The sequence below is a fragment of the Apostichopus japonicus genome, chromosome 5 (assembly GCF_037975245.1).
Source record: "Apostichopus japonicus isolate 1M-3 chromosome 5, ASM3797524v1, whole genome shotgun sequence".
In the NCBI taxonomy this organism is placed as follows: Eukaryota; Metazoa; Echinodermata; class Holothuroidea; order Aspidochirotida; family Stichopodidae; genus Apostichopus; species Apostichopus japonicus.
Genome location: NC_092565.1, coordinates 12076776 through 12100914, shown reverse-complemented (window position 1 = coordinate 12100914; position 24139 = coordinate 12076776). Strand labels below are relative to the sequence as shown.

General features: G+C 37.5%; 1 protein-coding gene across 6 annotated transcripts in view; it reads left to right on the top strand.

The window, feature by feature from the left end:
• The window catches only part of LOC139967673 (anaphase-promoting complex subunit 4-like), a 43654-nt gene extending 30543 nt beyond the window's left edge, over positions 1–13111 (top strand). For 4 of the 6 annotated variants that reach the window (XM_071971664.1, XM_071971666.1, XM_071971665.1 and 1 more), the window contains exons 13-21: positions 4456–4558; positions 5346–5402; positions 6386–6619; positions 7390–7493; positions 8338–8436; positions 9237–9323; positions 10190–10378; positions 11453–11555; positions 11922–13111. In XM_071971664.1, coding sequence (XP_071827765.1) covers positions 4456–4558; positions 5346–5402; positions 6386–6619; positions 7390–7493; positions 8338–8436; positions 9237–9323; positions 10190–10378; positions 11453–11555; positions 11922–12068 — 1123 coding nt within the window. In that variant the 3' untranslated portion in view covers positions 12069–13111. The remainder of the gene's footprint in view (positions 1–4455; positions 4559–5345; positions 5403–6385; positions 6620–7389; positions 7494–8337; positions 8437–9236; positions 9324–10189; positions 10379–11452; positions 11556–11921) is intronic. The other 2 variants (XR_011793073.1, XR_011793074.1) reach the window with 2 other exon arrangements.
• The last annotated feature ends 11028 nt before the right edge of the window (positions 13112–24139 follow it).

The window sequence follows — 24139 nt, the reverse complement described above, 5'->3', positions numbered from 1 at the left end:
TTTAACAATAGAACGCTTAAAACAAGACGGCACCTTTGATTCAATCAGTGATTGGTTTATGATGGCGGTTATAATTGGCAGGAGTGCATCGACACATTGCTTCAATAGCCAGGTAGGTATAGGATCCAAGTTGCAGGACTTTGTTGGGGAGCTTGTAATTAGCTTCCGTACCTCTTCTTCGGTGGCAGGAGAGAAAGATTCTAGAGGACAACCACCAAAAATACTATCGTCTGCCATTACGTCTACACTGGCCGTGGCATCACAAGTATCATATTCCTCACGAATAGCTGCTACCTTGTTTATAAAGAACTCACCAAATTGATTAGCAAGACTTTCAACACATGTGTCTGATGGCAATGTGGCATCATTTGGTTCACCCATTAAGTCTTTGGTTAGACTGAAAAGTCGTCTTTGATCACTGCCACATTCCGCAATTTTGTTGCAATAATAGTTCCGTTTTTCTTGAACTAGAAGTTTATTAACAACTTTACATTGGTTTCTATAAATTTGCCAGTGGACAGTAAGACGAGTCGTCCTCCATTTTCTTTCAGCCTTTCTTCGTTCATGTTTTGCATGTCTGAGTGTGTCTGTGTACCATGGGGTATTGGGTCGTAAAGTAATTGTCTTGGTACATTCTGGTGCATGGCGATCAACTAATTTGCTCAAATGATTAATGTAGGCAGCCACTAGCTCCTCAACCGACTGATTGACATTCATTAAGGTTTCACAATGTTTGATGTCATCGATAAAATCAGGAACATTGATATCACGAAACTTTCTGAACGTTGTAACTTTGCGAATGTGATCTGGTTTATGCGTATTGATGTTGAGACTTACAGCGTAATGATCACAAGTCAAATTTCCATTCATATTACCAAGACATGCGTCAACAATAGATGGTGAACCATACAGTATGTCACTGTGTTCTCGGGTTATCACTACATCCAGGGTATGTCCAGCACGATGAGTTGCACCAACGACATGTTGTTTTAAACCATGGACATTTAAAAGTCTAGAAAACTTCTGTGAATCAACATCATTAGGGTTATCCAGGTGAAAGTTCAAATCACCAACGATGGTCACACGATCTTTCATGGCTGTAATACTTTCTAGATAAAGTGCCCATTCATCAAAAAATATAGAATTCTTGAATCCATTTTTAGAAGAGGGAGGGGGTCGGTAGATAACACTTAATGCAAATTGTAAATCACCAGTGCTGATACAGCAATCCATATGCTCAAAATGCGTGTAGAGATTATCCTTAGTCGAGGTGTTAATCTTTAGTGATAATCCAGATTTAAACAGCAACCCAACCCCTCCTCCAGTCTTTCCGGTGGAACGGGGGACATGCTCAAATTCATAACCCGTAGGGACAAGGTTACCTATTACAGAGCTGTCAGTCACATTTCCCAGCCATGTTTCAGTTAGTGCTAAAATGTCAATATCATTCGATACAACAAAGTCAGAAACAGCTAAGCAGTCAGTTCACATATTGGGAATCGATACAGATGTGTGAACAGCATAACAGTCAGTTCACATATTGAGAATCGATACAGATGTGTCAACAGCATAACAGTCAGTTCACATATTGAGAATCCATACAGATGTGTGAACAGCATAGCAGTCAGTTCACATATTGAGAATCCATACAGATGTGTGAACAGCTAAGCAGTCAGTTCACATATTGGGAATCGATACAGATGTGTGAACAGCATAGAAGTCAGTTCACATATTGAGAATCCATACAGATGTGTGAACAGCATAACAGTCAGTTCACATATTGAGAATCCATACAGATGTGTGAACAGCATAGAAGTCAGTTCACATATTGAGAATCCATACAGATGTGTGAACAGCATAACAGTCAGTTCACATATTGAGAATCCATACAGATGTGTGAACAGCATAGCAGGCAGTTCACATATTGAGAATCCATACAGATGTGTGAACAGCTAAGCAGTCAGTTCACATATTGGGAATCGATACAGATGTGTGAACAGCATAGAAGTCAGTTCACATATTGAGAATCCATACAGATGTGTGAACAGCATAGCAGTCAGTTCACATATTAAGAATCCATACAGATGTGTGAACAGCATAACAGTCAGTTCACATATTGAGAATCCATACAGATGTGTGAACAGCATAGCAGTCAGTTCACATATTGAGAATCCATACAGATGTGTGAACAGCTAAGCAGTCAGTTCACATATTGGGAATCGATACAGATGTGTGAACAGCATAGAAGTCAGTTCACATATTGAGAATCCATACAGATGTGTGAACAGCATAACAGTCAGTTCACATATTGAGAATCCATACAGATGTGTCAACAGCTAAGCAGTCAGTTCACATATTGGGAATCCATACTGATGTGTGAACAGCATAGAAGTCAGTTCACATATTGAGAATCCATACAGATGTGTGAACAGCATAACAGTCAGTTCACATATTGGGAATCCATACAGATGTGTGAACAGCTTAGTAGTCAGTTCACATATTGGGAATCGATACAGATGTGTGAACAGCATAACAGTCAGTTCACATATTGAGAATCCATACAGATGTGTGAACAGCATAGCAGTCAGTTCACATATTGAGAATCCATACAGATGTGTGAACAGCATAACAGTCAGTTCACATATTGAGAATCGATACAGATGTGTGAACAGCATAACAGTCAGTTCACATATTGAGAATCCATACAGATGTGTGAACAGCATAGCAGTCAGTTCACATATTGAGAATCCATACAGATGTGTGAACAGCTAAGCAGTCAGTTCAGATATTGGGAGTCAATACAGATGTGTGAACAGCATAGAAGTCAGTTCACATATTGAGAATCCATACAGATGTGTGAACAGCATAACAGTCAGTTCACATATTGAGAATCCATACAGATGTGTCAACAGCTAAGCAGTCAGTTCACATATTGGGAATCCATACAGATGTGTGAACAGCATAGAAGTCAGTTCACATATTGAGAATCCATACAGATGTGTGAACAGCATAACAGTCAGTTCACATATTGGGAATCCATACAGATGTGTGAACAGCTTAGTAGTCAGTTCACATATTGGGAATCGATACAGATGTGTGAACAGCATAACAGTCAGTTCACATATTGAGAATCCATACAGATGTGTGAACAGCATAGCAGTCAGTTCACATATTGAGAATCCATACAGATGTGTGAACAGCATAACAGTCAGTTCACATATTGAGAATCGATACAGATGTGTGAACAGCATAACAGTCAGTTCACATATTGAGAATCCATACAGATGTGTGAACAGCATAGCAGTCAGTTCACATATTGAGAATCCATACAGATGTGTGAACAGCTAAGCAGTCAGTTCAGATATTGGGAGTCAATACAGATGTGTGAACAGCATAGCAGTCAGTTCACATATTGAGAATCCATACAGATGTGTGAACAGCATAGCAGTCAGTTCACATATTGAGAATCCATACAGATAGGTGAACAGCATAATAGTCAGTTCACATATTGAGAATCCATACAGATGTGTGAACAGCTAAGCAGTTAGTTCACATATCAACTCAAGGCAGGATGAGAGGTTAAGATCCTTGTTCAGATGTATTCACTGAACAGAACTCTCCAGCATTTGTACAGAGGGTTTCGTCGTATCAGTCCTGATGTGCCCAATATGTAACGTTTTACTGGTCTCTAATTCAAAGTAACCGCAATCGCATGAAACAGCTCACAAGCATGCAAACACGCCGGATGAAAAGGCGTACAGACACCCTGGGTGATTGGCTAGTTCAAGTTTCCACTTGAGCAGAAGGAAAAGAGTTGCCTCCTAAAACATAAGCTAAGGTGCCTATATACAAATTTGTTTGACTCAAAACCTCGAGGACATGTCTCATAGGATCCCTTCTTCAATAATCACAAACGAAATTGTAGGTGCGATCAACTCACAGTACCGTATAATCTGGAGCCAGAGATTGCAATTTGACAAGTTTTGCAGAACTAGATAGGAGTGATATGACAGCAACCCTCTGTCTAAAATTGGGTGTAGCTGTGGAGCAACATTGGTAAGAGAGGTATTGGCACTGTCATTATTACCCCCCTCCCCCATTCCCCCTCCCCAACTCCTCCCCTCATCCCCAATGGAGTAGGCAAAGGGTTTGATTCTGGAGCAGATTCAACAGGTTTGGTCAAAACCACACAGCATCAAACTTAGCGGAATTAGCTGTGAGGTCATGCTTGGTATAGAATTTGTGGCAAATCATGTGAAAATACAGGATTATAAAGAACAATTGCTGCAGGATAAGCACTTTGAAACGTACCTTTCTATAACAACGGATTTTCATGGAAAAATGAGGGCAGTAGTTCATATTAACCTTGTATCATTTTTAAACTACTGGATGAAAAACAAACATACGAAACAGTTTTGATAAAATGAAAACTCATCATTTTTTTTTCTTCTTCAGAGTCATCGAAAATAGTCTGAAGAATTTTAAAGCGTTTTTCAGATGGTTATTTGTCCAGATGATGAGAATGATGGAAGAACCAGTTATCCCAGCAGTCAGTAAGGTTAGAAGATTTTATTTGGTGATCTGTGTTTTATATTTCTAAATTTTGTTGTATTTTGGGTAGGTAGCATAGGCGTAGGAGCTCAATTTGATTTGGGGGGCTGTAATGCCTGAAAAATATAACCAAACTTTTTCGGGCGGTTCGCATCGGTTCAACATCTTAATATACATATCATATAGGCATGCATCGGTTATTATATCGCATGCCAATTACATACAATCATATGCTGTGTTATTACCCTTCCATATTGGTTATAACTTTTGGGGAAGCAGGTACAATAATAATAATAATAAGTTTGACCATTGAAAAACACATTGCAATTTATTTTTCTTTCAGTAGGTGCCCAAAACATTCTCAGCATATTGCCCAAATTTTCACAATAATATTTGGTTGGGATGGCTGCAGCCCCCCCAGTCTCCCCGCCTCCTACGCCTATGGTAGGTAGGTAATTAGGTAGGTGGCCCCCAGCATGTCATTGGCTTTATAGGAATCGCTACCAACTAAGTGCTAGTTAGCTCAGGTGGTAGAGCACTGGGTCTGTAACCCAGAGGTCACTGGTTCAAATCCTTATTCTAGCCATAAATTTCTGTGCTCTTTTCCAAGTTTTAAAGTGATTTACAGTATTTTTAGGTGAGCCAGTTTCAAAAATGGGTGTGTGCTTTTTTTTGTAAAAGTGTCTTGAAAACACAACAGGAGTTTTTACACACTCGTCACGGAAACCTATTGACAAAACTAGGCTTTGTGAGAAGAAAAATTCATGTTTCGCTATTCGTTTGTTCGTTAACAGATGTATCAGAAAGACATTAACTTTGTGGCTGACTTCCTGGAAGAAAATTTTTCTCAGGTGATGAAACATTTTCAATTAATATAATGGTTGATACATTTAGAAACATAGCAGTGGGTATTATTGAAGATGTTTGTTAATGAACCGGCAAATATAACTTTATTAATTTCTCTTGTCTTTGGCAATGCTGTAAATCGTTTTTGTGTGATAGTCTATTCTATAGAGGGATATTCCGATGGCTAAGGTTGATTGATTAATTAACAAACACTGGTAATTTTCTGCATCTTTCGGTCAAAGACCACGTCCTGGTAGCAACTTTACGGCAAAGATGCAAATTTTCAGTTGCTGGTATTTTGTGAATGCATCTGGCAACAGTAGATTAAATGTTGTTATGAGTGAAATTCAGCTGAAAAAGGTTTTTGTTAATTTCTTCTTCAATACCTTTAGCCCACTTAATTTCACAGAGGCAAACAATATTTCCACAAGAAAGGTTGCTTTTTTGATCAAATTCCAAATACATGGACAGCTAAGAGCACATCCCAAATGTATCAAGTTTTCAATGGATAAATCAATAAGACAAGTTACAATAGGAAAGTCAAAGCTTTTGAAGCACATTTGCTGTAGGTACGTCATAGACAACCTACTGTGATAAACTCCAGAGAAGAATCGTGGGATTAGTCAGTTAAAATAGGTTCCATTCAGTTCCTTGAGTTAGAGACAAGCTTCTTGAGATTGGGTTTTTAACTAACCGTGTACAATATGTTTCTTCTCCATATTAGCATCACGTTCTCTGCCACCGAATATCCGTTTAACTTTGATCAAGAGCAGGAAAGGGATAATGTTTTAAGTAAAATAATTCTTAATAGTGGATGCTTCATTTGCTCCATAATTTATTCAGTAATTTTATTAATAATTCATTAATAAGAAGGTGAAGGTGTAGTGATGTAGCCCTTAAAATTGTTGTATTTTTGTTTTTAAATTTCATGATGTACTGTTTTTTCATAAAGATCTATAACTTACTCTTGCTTTTTGCAAATTTCTAGGATTTCTCAGAGACCAAGTCTGGTTTTACTCTTGAACATGTTGGTCAATATTTTAAGAAAGAGGACCTCTCTCACCCTTTCACTGGGTCTTCGAACCCCTGGCTGGACTTCCTAGAGGCACATCCAGAGGTCAAATCTAGCATGTTTATATTTCCCAACCATCGAGAGAAGTCCTTGCTTCAACTCCACGATGCTCTCATAGAAACTGTCAGTGAAGTCCTTATAAAGACAGGGGTGAGTATTTTTTTATATTTTTAATCGAATTTCTTATTTAGTATTTGTTTGTCTGTATTAGGCCGTATTAAACAAAAAGTAAGACTTCACGTCTGCCAATAGATGTTAATGGAGATATTGTTCGGTATGACTAGAACTACCAAATTTCATCTTGTGTTTAATCAAGGGTGGTAGATTCTTATGTTGCAATAAAGAGGTACCAACGAACATTTAAATATGTGTATGGAGACAAAACCAGAAATATTGCTACATGGGGTGAAATGATTTTATTCTTAGCTACAGTAATGTACCTTATTCTTTCAGCCCTGCATTGCACTATTTCATCTTCTCTTAGAACTCTAACATGTACATTTCGTGTTCCACATGGCTTCAAATTATTTTGAAAGTTTACAATCAATGTTGTAATATTTGGTCCAGCAATGGTTCCATATTAGTGATCACTGTTAGCAGGGGGTGGATTGGCAAGAAGAAGCTGGCTCCAATAGTTGAAGGGCTGGACAGCTCAGTTGGAAACACATGGCATGTCCATTAAGCACTGCTTTAGCCAAGCAAGTCCTCCACTCTTCAAAACTTGTTAATGATTTGCTTTAGTCAGATTGGTTTTGTTTTAATAAAAACAACAGAAGTAACAATTTGTTGTGACTGTAGAACCTTTGACTTTTAATTCTTTGTTTTTTATATTGTCTAGTTCTATTGTCCTTGAATGTTATTGTTTCATTGTTATTAATATTATTATGATTATTTTTGTGGATGGTATTTTGTTCTTCCAGCATATGTGTGGTCAGTCTGTCATTGTCAAGGACGTCTATCCACTTTATAAATCCGTGGAAACTCCAGAGAGCCTGAGCAGTAAATACCAGCAATTTATGGTCCAGTAAGAATATAAATTTAGTTATTACAAATATGCAATACATGCAAGGACCAACAATAGAAATTTAAGGAGTGGAAAGATATGTGTGGGGAAGACTATTGGTTGATGGGAGGGTAGGAGAGAAATAGGGGGGAGGGCAATGATGAGCTAGAATTAATGTAGAAATGTTTTAGAGAGTGCTGAATGAAATGACTAAGTAAGCAAATGTTAATATTGCAACTGTGTTCAAGTTTGGCTTACTACACAGAATGCTTAAATATTCTGTAACATGAACATGATGTGATGAAACACATTTATAGTGAAGTGTAACAACTAATACCCAAGTAATTTCACATAACTAGAGTAAACTTGCCATGGTGTTAAGCACAAACCTGAATTGGATTTCCAAATTATTCAGTGAATATTCTTGTCCATATTGCCAACTGAAATGACTTTTACTAACATTTTTCTACTTAACACTAGGAACAATTTTTACTCAGGAGGATCATTAAAACTTTTGGAGGAATAAAAACACTGTTGAAATTTTGTAAAGGATAGGAGTAAAATCTTGAACATATATTACTTCAAAAGTTGCAAAAGATAACACCATTTTGCTACTAAGCACCCTTATTCATATAATTCTCGTTTGTGAGGGGAATACCTCCTCCCCTTCCGTCCCTTCCCCAGGCCACAACATTCACCACTTGAAGGTCCCCAACATGATCAAGGTGGAAATTGGGTTCACCAAGCAAAAAAGTTTGAATATTAGGGAGCAAAGCCTAAACTGTGTTCATAGATAGGATTGGGTGGGAATCATTATTACGGCATTTTTTTTCATGTAAATGCTTGGTTTCCATTTTCTTTCCAGACACATTCCTTCTGATGGTAATCTAGTGTACACGGTATTCATCGATAGTAAACCTCCAGTTGATAGTCTGTACTTCATGAAGCATTCATTAACTCAAAGGTTTGTCAATAACATCTGGTTTTTCTGTAGTACTATTACAAGTGTCTCCAGATGCAGGATATTTAAAAAAGAAAAATTCATCGTTTAAAGTAGTGTATCGTCATGTTGCGATCAGGTTTGAAATCACCCATTTCTTCAACTTTCCATTGATATTTGTAATGCTGTAGAAGAAAATATGCCCCTGAATTTCACTAAAGCTTTTATGAATAAATCCCCCCCCCCCCAAAGAAAAGTTCCTGTTTCTGTAAAGAGGTTTAAAGCTGAAACCATTAAAAGACACTTAGCCAAAATCACCTGATTTACTTATCTTAATCAAGAAATATCCAATATCCTGAAATATTTGGTTTTGTTAACATTGTGTGTACGAGTTAAGAAAAGTGCAGTATAGTCTCGCCAGAATAATATATCGACTCGTTCAGCTGTTCCGGATGAAAAGTGTCAGAGGTTTGATTAACTATTGTTCAACGTTTCACACAAAACGTTATATAAGTTTGCTAAAAATACTGAGAAAGAATTATCACCGTCTTTTGAAATTCTGAAGAATAATATGGCGTGAATGAAGCTGTCAGTGTGTGTCAGAAAGTGAGCTTCAAATGGGATAAGTTTATCTAGGAACAAATAGCGTTGCATCTATAGTCTTAATCACAACATTTTTTTGCCTCTCCTCTTCCCCCCCTTGCCACCCCCCTCTCCTATCAAGTGCAGTGATTACCAGAAACGTTTGTGACAGCCTGTTTATGAGAAATGTTATCAGGTATTGTTATTTAATAGTTTTGTGTTGTTTTCTTTTACTTTTCTAGTCCAAATCTTCAGCTAGTCCGGTTACAATTTGGTGTACTTGGCAGTTCTCTGAACCAGTCGACTGTTTCGCAGTCATCAGTGAACAGGTAAAGCCTCTCTCTTTAATTTTTGTATTTTGTGATGTGTGGTTGGTTCTCCTTTTGCAATTTTCAATTTTACAATATTAAGGAACAGGTCCGTAGCCATTGGTGCCATGGTTGCACGTGCCCCCTCGTCCCCCCCCCTTCCCCATCACCCCAAGCTTCCTTCCAAATGGCTTACATTTTAAAAACACAAGCATGCAAAATGGGATACACAAGCAACAGTTTAAGTTGCACTACAAAACTTTAGTCAAAATGACATGACCATTTTCAACACAAATATGATCGATGGCCGCATATTTAGCCCCACAAGCTCGGCAAGAACAGCTGAATAGCCATTAAGAGTCCAAATTTTTCTTCAAATGCACAGGATACTTAACAAATCACATGAGTAACTTGTTTGACTAAAATCATGTTATTTACTGCTGCAGAGAAAGCAAATACAAACTTACAATAGCCGTAGCTGTGATAATTACTGTTGTCATTAATTATGCAATTACTCGTTTGTGAGTTAGTTGTCTTAACTGGCACAACAAATGTTTCGAATCATAATTGGACGGTGCTTGTCAATAGCAATATCCACACATAGCTAGACCTATCATACATCCATTGCAGATGTACCAACTATCACCCTACTTTGCATAAAAAGAATTAGGGCTGAATTTGCTCTTGGCGTTAAATCTTTTTGGGAAGAGAAAAGCCTTTCTAGAGCTTTATTCAGGATATCAGACTCCGATAGTCGAGTGTATCTCATGGTAGTGGAATATGGTTATCAAAAGTAATCAGCTGCATCAGGTATTGCTTAATTTTCTTTTGTAAAAATCTCTGTTTGAAATTGTTAGATAATATCAATTTTGTCTTTTTACCGGTAGATGTCAGAAGCACCGGGTACTGGACGCTGCTTTTTACGATGATACAACCTTGTCCATCCTTCTACAAGAGGCCGATGACACCGTTCAGGATTCTGTCCTCTGCCAACTCCCAATATGTAGTCTGGACGATAAAACTTCATCGTTACCAACGAATAGCCAAGGAACCGTCCTCACAGAAAGTCAAGACATGTGAGTGAACTTGAACTGGGGTAATTTACAGAGAGATTGGGTGGGGGCTAGGAGGTGTGGGGGAGGGGGGGGAAGGGGTTGAGGGAGTTGATTTAAAGGAACATGGACTGAGTAATGACATCGATGAGCAGGGGCATTGATTTAAAGGAGACATAAAGCCAACTATCATCATTAGCTTATGACGAGAGATCTTTGTGAGAACAACTCCCCCCAAACAGCTAGGAAGCATCTTGTATGTTTAAGGAGCTTGTGTGCTGCCCTCTGTAACATCACAAGAATGATTAGCTCTATGTTGGGTCCTTTCTGAGCCAAACTCTTCATTGATTTCTTGCTACTCTGTTGTTAGAGTTTGTGTAAAATGCAGAATCAAACCAATATAAAATAGAATATACATTCCATGCTAAAAACATGTTTTATTTCACATTTTGTCCCCCTGTGTACAAACATGGATGTTATCTATTAATTTTAATATTGAGTGCAGACATATTCACGGATAACGATGCTCAAGGAGCATCACAATATTACCCCGGTCAGCGATAACCTGTCAAAGATAGAGGCAATCCCTCCACATGGCAGCAGCTAAACAGCGCCCGGCTGACAGTTTTATCTCACAGGTCCCCATTTATACACCTGGGTGAAGAGAGACAATGGAGATAAAGTGTCTTACCCAAGGACACAATGTAATGATCTGGCCCGGACTCAAGCCTGCAAGCCTTAGACTAGAAGTCCACTGCCTTAACCACTTTTAAACACGATGCTCTCCATTGAATAAGTTCTGTCAGTATTACTAGCTTTACTCTACATTTTGAAATATTTTGAAGCATATAACATAAATTACTTAGGAATCTATTAACAATTATAATTTAAAAGCTCTTTAGGAGGCTAGGTACAACAATCAAGTAACTTCTTAAACCATTAACAGGGTAGTCGGTTCAGAGACGCAGAATTTCAATCACAACTCCCATTCGTTGCTAGATGATGCGATGAAAATGGCGTGGTACAGGTCTGTGTGGATAAGTTCTTTAATATTTGCTCTTTAAATTTGGTCACAGTTTCTTTTCTTTCTTTCGTCAGATTGACGGTAGATGCCGGAGAGTTGGTGAGTCACTATCACAGGCTGGAAAACTTGAGAGCTTTAAAGTTTGCTGTCAGTGGATCTAGGAAAGTGTCAAGCGTGGTAAGCATTCTTAAAAATCCTTGATTGGAAAAAAGTGGTTAAAAGTACAGCGTGCGATGAAGATGTTTTGTACCCATTGCCCGCGATTTTACTTTGGAGTGTGAACAGGACTTTTACAGTGTTGTGGTTTACAGAGAATCCCCTAGAAGTGCTATGTTTCTACATATCTATGGAATGCTAACTGGAATTATATATTACAAAATATGTATGAATCAATCAACAGATTTATGTGATCCTGGTAAAGTTTGTTGGGTAGGGACTGCTGACAATTCTTCAAGTTGAACGTATCATTTAGTAGTTGTCTGGAAGTCACCCTGATTAGTGTTGTCAATTTATCTGAGGTATCATCTTCTTTTTGTCATCTAGTTGTTCCTCAACGGTCGACGGATCCGTCTCTTCGATATGGACACAGAGGAGGAAGAAGACCCTTCAACAATGGACAGCTCCATGAATCTGACCCAATCAGAGAGTGACATTAGTCAGAACATTACCACTGAAAGCATTGATATATGAGAGACAGGCAGCTCCATGAATCTGACCCAATCAGAGAGTGACATTAGTCAGAACATTACCACTGAAAGCATTGATATATGAGAGACAGGCAGCTCCATGAATCTGACCCAATCAGAGGGTGACATTAGTCAGAACATTACCACTGAAAGCATTGATATATGAGAGACAGGCAGCTCCATGAATCTGACCCAATCAGAGGGTGACATTAGTCAGAACATTACCAATGCAAGCATTGATATGATACACAGCCTGATTGGACCATGATATCAGTAACAGCTGCATTAGCTCTGGAAGCATTGATATATGGAAGACAGGCAACATTGTGAATGTGACACTGTCAGAGAGTAAAATAGGTCAGAAAGTTACCATTGGAAGCATTGATCTATGAAGGAAGGTAGCTGTTTGAATGCGACCCAGTCAGATAGTACAATAGGTCAGAATGTTACCATTGGAAGCATTGATCTATGAAAGAAGGTAGCTGTTTGAATGCGACCCAGTCAGATAGTACAATAGGTCAGAATGTTACCATTGGAAGCATTGGTCTATGAAAGAAGGTAGCTGTTTGAATGCGACCCAGTCAGATAGTACAATAGGTCTGATCCTGTCAGATGTTAAAAGTCAAAATCGTTAACAAATGGAAGCGTTGATATATGACTACCAATTCCTAATCTAAGAAAACCTAGATATGTACTGTGGTCCCATATAAGTGAGCAGGCCTCACTTTGAAGACATTGAGTTAAATACCGATGTCACTGGAAGTTAACATAGTTTGTCGTTGTGGTCTCGATACATTTGCAAACAGAACATGGTATTACTTTGACTTGTGTAGTAATGTGATGAGGATTGTATTAGGAATATATGCTATATCTTGACAAAGCAGGCATATGTTGAGCATTGGCTCCCTTCAGAGGCAGCTTGGTGAGCTTCATGTAAATTTGAGGACAATTTGTGAGCATAATGTTTGCTTTAAAGCACTTTCTATCAGTCTCATAATGTAATGAAATAGAGTATGAAATACATAACTGTTTCTATTCAACAGTTTTCACACTGCCTTCCAGGGATTGTTCTTTGCCTGATGTGTAAATAGAAGAAATCATGTTGACTCTTGAGTCTTTAAACACATTTCTGTACAAATTGAAGAAGCAATATAGGTCTTAATTACTCATTCTCACCAAATTTGGACTGTTTTTATTAAAACCTTTATCAGATAAAAACATGCTATTCATACTGCTCGTACTGTCAGTATGAGTGCTTTGAAAAGGGAACATGAAAATCCAAATAGTAACAACTGGTTGTGACAAGAATAAGACACATTTTAAAGAATCATTCAACACTTACAAAAGTAAAGCGTTTCGTTGAAGGGAACGACACCATCATGTTGGTTCTGATCTGACAGTTTTGCCCGAGCAAGACTTTCTCGCTGTTTACTGCAAGAGGAGGTTCATCTATTTATGAAATTAGAGAAGAGACAAGACCATCTAGGAGGGCAGCCATTAACTCCAGAGTGGACACAGCTTTTATGTACCATTCATGATCACGTAACGTGTCTGATCTAATCTGGGGCTACAGATTGAAGGATGGAGAATCTTATGTCTCATACATAACAAAGAAAGTATCCCAGCAGTAACCAAAAGAGAGAGATCAGAGCCATGTCGACAGGGAAGACCCTCCCCAACCCCACCCCCCCTCCCACCCCCATCCGCTTATCGCGCAAAATCACTAGTACTAACCAGTTATAACGAACACAATGACAAACCAAATTGTTAGAGGAGACTTTTTGTGATGTTTGATTTGTACCACCGTTAACATCCCTACGGTAGTTTTGTAACCCTTGTCAAGGGGGGGGGTGCCGGCGAATTCCCTTGGCCGCTTGGGAACCTTGTCAGGGGAAGGGGTGCCGGGCAAAGACCGTTTCCAGCTATCACTCACCCTAGACTTGAACCGTGCCGATCAGAAATGTCTAATCGCATATGGAACTACCGATTACACCATTTTGGTTCCCAATGAATAAACTTTGTTTCTTACCATCATACTTCCCACGTCCTCCAAAGAACAGAAAATTAAAAGACTCTGGCTGGACTTGAACCATAGACATGCATTCTGTGGGAATTGAACCCTAGACAAGGAGTATAAGGCTATATATATATTGCCTTACCAAATTTGGGGATAAAGATCTAGAAGTTAGATCTTTATCCTCAAAATTGGTAAGGCAATACATATATAGCCTTGTGATTTCTTCAATCTTTGATCCAAACTCGATTCTTGCCAAAATCATGCATATGGATCAGGGGTTCCTTCTGATTCTACAGAAGGGATAAAATCGTTACTATTCATCCAGGCATGCTTTTGCCTCCGAAGGCCAATTTCTATGAGGTGCCTATAAAATTGTAACACTAAATCCTTGTTTTACAAAACTACGGGTAAGAGGTAAGCAAAATTTTACCCCCCCTATCTATATATAACGGCTTTTTGCCTCAGTTTATAGAGTTTCACGAAATATTTCGATGGTATTAATTCCATAACAATATAGCAAAGATAATTTACGATCGTTTTAGAGGCTAAAGGTGGAAATAATCGGATTTTCAAATTTCCGGGGAAAATGGGAAACTTGGTCAAAGCTGTCACTGGGCGTTTTATCAAACCTTGTAAAAGAGGGCGCTCGACGCATCTTGCCAGTGATACGTGATTTCAAAGCTGTAGTCAAATCAAACCTTTGTTGTTCATAAATGTATTCCGGTTTTGTATTGTTCCTCGGAAGTTGCATGCTAAGCGATAGAAGTGTTTAGAGAGGGCGCTCGACGCATCTTGCCAGTGATACGTGATTTCAAAGCATTCAAATCAAACCTTTGTTATTCATAAATGTTTTCCGGTTTTGTGTTGTTCCTCGGAAGATGTATGCTAAACGATAGAAGTGTTCAATGTTTAATCTTAATTTTTTCTTCAAAAATGGAACGGAGGGTGATAAAATACTGCCCGATACTGTTGTTTTAACTGGTTGTTGTATATTAATACTTTTCAACCGCGCAGCGAAATGAGCTAAGCAGATTCAGGAAACGTTGCCTTGAGTTACTTTAGCAACTAGGCAATCAAAGAATTTAGATCATTTATAAAAATAGTTACTCTACCCACTTCGGTACAGAAAATTGGTTATATTTTATCAAAACCGTTGGGTAATGACATCTTCAACTGTTGTGGAAATGAAAACGATATATTTCTCAACAGATACAGTGGTGCAGTGGTAGTGCTTTGTGCCTGAATAGCAAGACAAACTCCTTGTTTTGGGTTCAAACCCCAGTGAGGGCAATTTTCCTTTTTATATTCTTATACCTCTTTCCTTCCATTATGAACCTTAAATATTAGAATTGAGCATTATTTCTCAACAGTTACATTGGCGAAGTGGTTAGTTCTCAAGACAAACTCATGTCTAGGGTTCCAACCTTATTCATAGTCTTATGATATTAGAATTTTCAATTCTACCAAAAATCATACCAATGGGATAGAGCGCTTTTCTCTTTGTATATCAGGTATAATTATGCTCATATATTGTTTCCCGTTTAAAAGAAAATACCATAAAATCTTATTCATAGTCTTATGATATTAATAAGGCGAAATGAAGCTTAAAATTCCCTGGAAATCCACTTGACACTCGAGGAAAATTCATAACTATGCTGTAAGAATCCACATAAGCACACTGAAGGAAATTTGAGAAATTCCATATTTGGTCCAAATTTGACTATTTTGTAAGGCTATACCCTTATCATTTTTTCAAATTTTGGCCAAAATCGCGACTTTTTCAATTCTACCCAAAATCATACCAATGGGGTAGTGCGCTTTTCTCTTTGTATATCAGGTATAATTATGCTCATATATTGTTTCCCGTTTAAAAGAAAATACCATAAAATCTTATTCATAGTCTTATGATATTAATAAGGCGAAATGAAGCTTAAAATTCCATGGATATCCACTTGACACTCGAGGAAAATCCATAACTAAGCTGTAAGAATCCACATAAGCACCCTGAGGGAAATTTGAGAAATTCCATATTTGGTCCAAAATTTGACTATTTTGTAAGGCTATACTCTTATCATTTTTTCAAATTTTGGCCAAAATCGCGACTTTTTCAATTCTACCCAAAATCATACCAATGGGGTAGTGCGCTTTTCTCTTTGTATATCAGGTATAATTATGCTCATATTGTTTCCCGTTTAAAAGAAAATACCATAAAAATCTTATTCATAGTCTTATGATATTAATAAGGCGAAATGAAGCTTAAAATTCCATGGATATTCACTTGACACTCGAGGAAAATCCACAACTAAGCTGTAAGAATCCACATAAGCACCCTGAAGGAAATTTGAGATATTCCATTTTTGGTCCAAATTTGACTATTTTGTAAGGCAATATACCCTTATCATTTTTTCAAATTTTGGCCAAAATCGCGACTTTTTCAATTCTACCCAAAATCATACCAATGGGGTAGTGCGCTTTTCTCTTTGTATATCAGGTATAATTATGCTCATATATTGTTTCCCGTTTAAAAGAAAATACCATAAAATCTTATTCATAGTCTTATGATATTAATAAGGCGAAATGAAGCTTAAAATTCCATGGATATCCACTTGACACTCGAGGAAAATCCATAACTAAGCTGTAAGAATCCACATAAGCACCCTGAGGGAAATTTGAGAAATTCCATATTTGGTCCAAAATTTGACTATTTTGTAAGGCTATACTCTTATCATTTTTTCAAATTTTGGCCAAAATCGCGACTTTTTCAATTCTACCCAAAATCATACCAATGGGGTAGTGCGCTTTTCTCTTTGTATATCAGGTATAATTATGCTCATATTGTTTCCCGTTTAAAAGAAAATACCATAAAAATCTTATTCATAGTCTTATGATATTAATAAGGCGAAATGAAGCTTAAAATTCCATGGATATTCACTTGACACTCGAGGAAAATCCACAACTAAGCTGTAAGAATCCACATAAGCACCCTGAAGGAAATTTGAGATATTCCATTTTTGGTCCAAATTTGACTATTTTGTAAGGCAATATACCCTTATCATTTTTTCAAATTTTGGCCAAAATCGCGACTTTTTCAATTCTACCCAAAATCATACCAATGGGGTAGTGCGCTTTTCTCTTTGTATATCAGGTATTATTATGCTCATATTGTTTCCCGTTTAAAAGAAATTACCATAAAATCTTATTCATAGTCTTATGATATTAATAAGGCGAAATGAAGCTTAAAATTCCATGGATATTCACTTGACACTCGAGGAAAATCCACAACTAAGCTGTAAGAATCCACATAAGCACCCTGAAGGAAATTTGAGATATTCCATTTTTGGTCCAAATTTGACTATTTTGTAAGGCAATATACCCTTATCATTTTTTCAAATTTTGGCCAAAATCGCGACTTTTTCAATTCTACCCAAAATCATACCAATGGGGTAGTGCGCTTTTCTCTTTGTATATCAGGTATTATTATGCTCATATTGTTTCCCGTTTAAAAGAAATTACCATAAAATCTTATTCATAGTCTTATGATATTAATAAGGCGAAATGAAGCTTAAAATTCCATGGATATTCACTTGACACTCGAGGAAAATCCATAACTAAGCTGTAAGAATCCACATAAGCACACTGAAAGAAATTTGAGAAATTCCATATTTGGTCCAAATTTGACTATTTTGTAAGGCTATACCCTTATCATTTTTTCAAATTTTGGCCAAAATCGCGACTTTTTCAATTCTACCCAAAATCATACCAATGGGGGTAGAGCGCTTTTCTCTTTGTATATGAGGTATAATTATGTTCATTAACTCCAGATTGGACACAGCTTTTATATACCATTCATGATCACATAACGTATCTGATCTAATCTGGGTCTACATGCGTAACAAAGAAAATATCCCAAAAGTAACGAAAAGAAAAGAATCAGGGAAGACCCTCCCACCCCCATCCCCACCCCCATCCCCACCCCATCCTCTTATTGCGAAAATCACCAGTTCTAACCAGTTTTATCGAACACAAAGACAAAATCAAATTGTTAGGGGAAACTTTTTGTGATGTTTGATGTGTACTACCGTTAACATCCCTACGGTATTTTTGTAACAGGGCCTCATTCCCAGTTAAAATAATAGTCCAGAGGTTTCGCATAATATTAACTCGAAAAATACTAAACAACACTTCACCGAACCATATACATATCAATTTTACAGATTAGGAGAAAATGACATTTGAAACTTACTACAGGGCCCCCAAATGTCTCACAGTACAAACATGGCTGTTACGTCACATATTACTTTGTTCAGACAGCCAAAATTATTTCAAGGGGCCTTTATCGGTGGGTCTTGTTTCCAAGAAACCTCTTCTTATCCATTACAGTATTTCAGGCCAAATGCAACATAAGTCAAATATGTTGTATTTTGACTTAAAACGGAGGGTTTAGAGAGAAGTCGAGTAAATAATAATTAACTAAACGAAGAGAAATATCGATGCTAAAACTGAACTGTGAGGCCCACTCATCTTTACTTCAAGTTTTTGACCGCTAATCCGTGAAGAAGTCATCTTTCGGCATAAAGAGTAAATCGTAACAATACAATACATGATTTACATACAACGACTGAAATCCCTAACCTATGACAACCTATTATCCAATGATGGAAGTCCAAATTATAACACCCCCTGGTATGAGAGAGACTCGATCCCAGTACAACTTTTAATTAGTGTAATGAATTGAGAAATGGCAAAAAAATCTTTCTTAGGGTGTTTTAAAGTCTAATTTCAATACTTTTAGGCTACGTTTGGCAAATACGTATCAGGGCTCTGTGTGGTACGAGGTCTACTGAGGTTGGATGCAGTGATTCTGTGACGTCATAACTAGAAATAGTGGTTACGAAACTGGTTGCCAGCCTGTTTAATAGTATCGCTTGAAGTAGCATGGCCTTGGTTATAACGTGCTTAGGTTTGCTCGAAAAGAAGATATGAACTGTCGACTACAGACTAATTTTATTTTGTGACGTCATAACTAGAAATAGTGGTTACGAAACTCAATAGTATCGCTTGAAGTAGCATCGCCTTGGTTATAACGTGTTTAGGTTAGCTTGAAAATAAGTTATGAAATGTCGACTACAGACTAATTTTATTCTGTGACGTCATAACTAGAAATATTGGATACGAAACTGGTTGCCAGCCTGCTCAATAATATCGCTTGAAGTAGCATCGCCTTGGTTATAACATGTTTAGGTTTACTTGAAAAAAAACATATGAAATGTCGTCTACAGACTAGTTTTATTCCGCTAATAACATGTTAGTTTACGGTATGTCTGATGTCATTAGGCCAACACTTTTAGCAAGACGTCTCCACGTGCACAGTGCATATGTATGTATTCCACTACATTTCTTAAATTAGTATCGTGATTATGTGTGTCTCATGACATGAGATCAGGAAAACAAGTGTGTATAATCGTACTGATGAGAGGCAGTAACAACGTGCTGCCTAAAAACTAAGTGCAAGAAAATAAGAGTTTATTCAGTTAGAAACTAGGAAAAGACAAGGAATTTGTTCATGGTGTTCCCTAAACTGCTAAAGAACAGTACTAATGTTGCCCATATAGGCCTGAATGAACCATGACATCGTTATGGCGACAAATAACTCCTATAGCAATTACCTTCGTGATGTCATCGTAATGTAATAACGGTATCCCCCCCCCCCCCCCCGTAGCTATGCAACCCATGGACAGTTGTAAGCGATGCCTCCGTCTTATTTCGGAACGGTAACAATGTGAACTATAAAATGGTTTGCATTTTCTTTATTTCCTTTCTTTCTTTCTTTCCATTTGTTTATTTGTTTGTATGTTGTTGTTTTGTTCTTTTTTAACATATAATATCTCTGTACAGTGGTTTCTTATATGTACTTTGCTAGCAAGCTTCATTTTAAATGATACTGTTCGTATCAGAGGTTGCTACAGAATATGCCACAACCTCGCTGTCTAGTTTTGTCAAACTATTTTAACGATTGGATATTTCCGGATATTGTCTTCACAGAGGTAAGTTACGCCTCAGTTGATATAACAGTCAGAATAGCAACAAATGACTTCTTAATTCCGTCTGGTTGATTCCATTCACGAGTAGCCTTCCGTTCTTTTTGTACGTCGAACTATAAATGTCGATTTGAGTTACAATGACATGAGCATTAGCTACTGTATACTTTACTACGGAATATAAGCATTAAAACCTTGTCCATCTCAAGAGGGCTTAACATTTAGCGACAATCATGCAATTTTAAAGAAACAGTATACAGTGTGAGCTTAAAATTTTGACCTATATATGTTTGTCAAATATCGTTTGCTAACTCTGAATTCGTAACTTCACTATAAAGCCAACTTGGAAATAAAAAGTATATATGCTGCTGGAAATTACAGTCAAACGTTGAACTATTTCCTCCTTCTACCCCCCCCCCCAGCTCCGATCCCCTTACCCTCCCACCTCTCCCTCAGCGCCTTCTTGCCATTCTCAATAAATATCTGTCTACTCGAAATTATACTCATTATTAACAGATATAAATGTGCTACCGGCTTATATTTAAAGGCCAGATATCGTGATTTTTGGTGGGAGGCGTACAATTAATTCACTGCCCATGCGCGGTTATTGGACTACCAAGCTCGGAAAACCGTTGCCGAAAAGTTTACACATGTATGTTGCACACGGACCTGTGCATGGTTAAAATACGCAATGACAATTCATTTTGTGGGATTTCTAGCATGAAATGTTGATATTTTACTCTTCTAAGCACCGAAGACTATATATATAGGCAAACTTTAGAGCATTACACTGATCCATCGGCCATATAACACATCACCAGTAAGTTGCTTTAAGTTTGTACCAATTCACTAGGGCGAGGAGAAAATGACATAACCATTGAGACAAAAAGTAATTTGTTGTTCCCATTTACGCCGGCGTGAATAAGTCCAATGCGATGTTTGAATATGAACCCATTGATTCTATTCAAATTTGAAACGCGTAAGTAAAAGTAAACTAAGGCAAGGACTGAATGAGTTATTAGGCTAACTACCTATCAGTAAGATTGAATGTGTTAATACTTCTTATAGTCAAGGACACCAATGGTTCGCACTATCAGATCTGTTTTCCCCTCCTCTCTCTATGTTCACGGACTTTCAATATAGTTATCGAGCGGTAACTGGTACAGCGAATCTGGTTGCTAGGGTTGTTCCTGTCGGCCCACAAACAGGTCATGCAAAAAACAAACAACCGTAACATGTAACCATTCATGAGAAAGTGACTTATGTAACGGACCACATATCCATGTAGCAGGACTGCAGCATGACTGTAGCAGGTTTGTAGGATCGCTCTATATCAGTGCCTGAAGCAGCTTCCTGATCCACCTGTCCATTTGTTATACAACGAGACGTTAATAATGTTTTATTCTGTTTAATTAACGGATTTCGTTCATTCAAAAGAACACATGTTGCCAAACAGTATACTTTTGTTTCATTTCCACATAAAGTATATTCAGATAATAAGAGCGGTGGCGGAGTGAAGAAGGGAGGGTAAGATTTCGAACATGTATAGTAATTGTACCGGGGGTAAGATTGAATGCACCAATGATTATCTGGAATCATTAATACTCGGTGTTTATTCATGCTTATCATTAGGAAGGGGTCTCATGGATTAGCCGACATACGTAGTATATAGCTTTGTACCCAGCCTCCTCCCGTAGTATACGTGGTTGCGCCACAGCTTTCAATCCAAGTACATTGAATTCATTGAAAGTCAGTTACTAATAACTGAGTGACTGATATAGATTCATTGAAAAATTATCGACCAAACAGATTTGACAACATTTACCACAAAATTATACCTTCCGTTTCACACCCGGAACGTACTACACCGATTTAAAGAATTCGGATATTTCAAAACCTTCCCAGATTTAGTGACCATACACATTTTTGGAAAGGTTATCATTTCTATTATTTCATGTATTTAAGAAAGTTTAATATAACTTAAAAAATGTCATCACAAATGAGGAAAGCAAATAAATAATGCAGAGTCCTGTTTTAAAAAACAAAGCATTCCTTCAAATTAAAAAAAAGAAACGCACATTTAAACGATAAACCACATTCCGGATTTTGAGTCTCTTTTGCCCTCTTCCATTTCTTATATAATCGGAAAATGCACGGTGACGCACTCAACACGTGACATATCCGTATCACGTATGATGTCATTTACATGCGCACTGTGACTCGTCAATGAGGCGACGTACCACCTAACGCTTATGTAGGCATAATGCATGTGGGAATAAAATGTTCCATCTCTTTCTCTGTTATAGCACCGACCTCCTTCATACATGGGGTGGTGTACATATTGCCCTTATGTATGACCCATTTTGTAAGTGTCCCTTTGATAAAGACATACCCTCTTATCAAAGCCATTATCCCTGCTTTCCATCCCATGTCAAACGTTCTTTGAAAGTCAAATGTAACAACACAAAATGTACAAATATACACACCATAATCTTATATGCTATGTTGAATCAGAAATGATTTCACATATATTAAAGTATAATCAGACCAATAATTATTATTTAACCCCCCCCCCCTCTAAAGCAGGGTATATATATATTAGGTATTGTAAGCTGCAACTTTATTGTATCATGCATGTTTCACTTAGTCTAATTCTGATGACAACTCCAAGACGTTAACAGAGAGAAAAATTTTTAGATTCGACTGTTCCTCTCGTAAGGTCTGATTCGAACCGGTAAATGTCTTCTAAAATCTGTTAAATTTCTTAACGTGCAGACAATCTGGCGAATTGGTTGACTGATAATTAAAGGAAGAGAGATAAAGGTTTTGTTTTCCGCGGCCGTTCCATTCCCGCAATTAGTCTGTTTGTAAACCTCGAATGTTTTATATGATGTATTCCATGGTTATATATGTTTAAAAGATTTTTGGTTGTAAAAATTTTGGGAGGTAAAATATTCAACCATTTAATACGACGAACACACACACATACACATACACACAAAGTTTCCCTTTAGGTATGGATCAAAAGTACGGATATTCATAACGCATTAAATACAGTCACAGATACGATCCGAAGACAAAGAAGACCGTGTTGACGTAAAATAAACAGATATGTTATAATAAATCAGGGAGAAATTGAGAACGAGAAGGTTTGGACTCTGCCCTCTATTTTTTGGTTGTTGATGAAAGAAACGCAGAAAACAACCTTTTTCCTTTAACAAACTCGGATGAGGATTAATTTGATAAGACATGTGTCTTGTGACCTAAACGTGAGAGTTGTACCGATTGTAGTAAATAATTTACAATTTAATGTCTAAACTGGTTTCATTTTACAACAAAGAAAAATGACACCAAAATAGGAAAAAGTTTCTTTTTTTATCTAAACTGTTTGCAATATTAGTCTATGTCTGTTTGCCGATATACCCTGTGCTTGATTCTGAACAACGAAATAACATTTCAGTCGAACGGGGAGGGGGAGGGGGGGGGGGTTGACGGAAAGAAAAACGGAGGGATAGGAAGAGGTAACCAGGCGAACATCTTACACAAAATTGTCTTTTTTCACATAGCTGCAAGTAACCTTAGCAGGTTTGTGAAGTGTGAGTTAACCATTGATTAAGGGTGGGGGTGGGTTGGGGTGGGTTGGAGGATGAAATAATGTCCTGCTAACAACTGTCGTTTTAACGACATCGACATTACTTTTTTTCTTCATGCTTTTGTTTTCTTAACCAATCGCACAGATATTGAATGAACAAATCCATGTGGACAATGCGCTGATCGATGAGAGGAGGGGGACAATGGGATGATCGATGAGAGGGGGGAGGGGGTATCTTCAAATAACATAAAGAAAAGTTACCGATACCTGTCTGTAACAGAAAAGACGATCCACATCAAGAAGAAAAGTTACATCGCCACTGTTGTATATATGCAATCAAAGCATTGTCGGTGATTTTCAAGCTGGAGCGTACAAACTCAACGGCTCATTTTAAATATAATAAAAACAGCAAACTTTACTTCAGATAC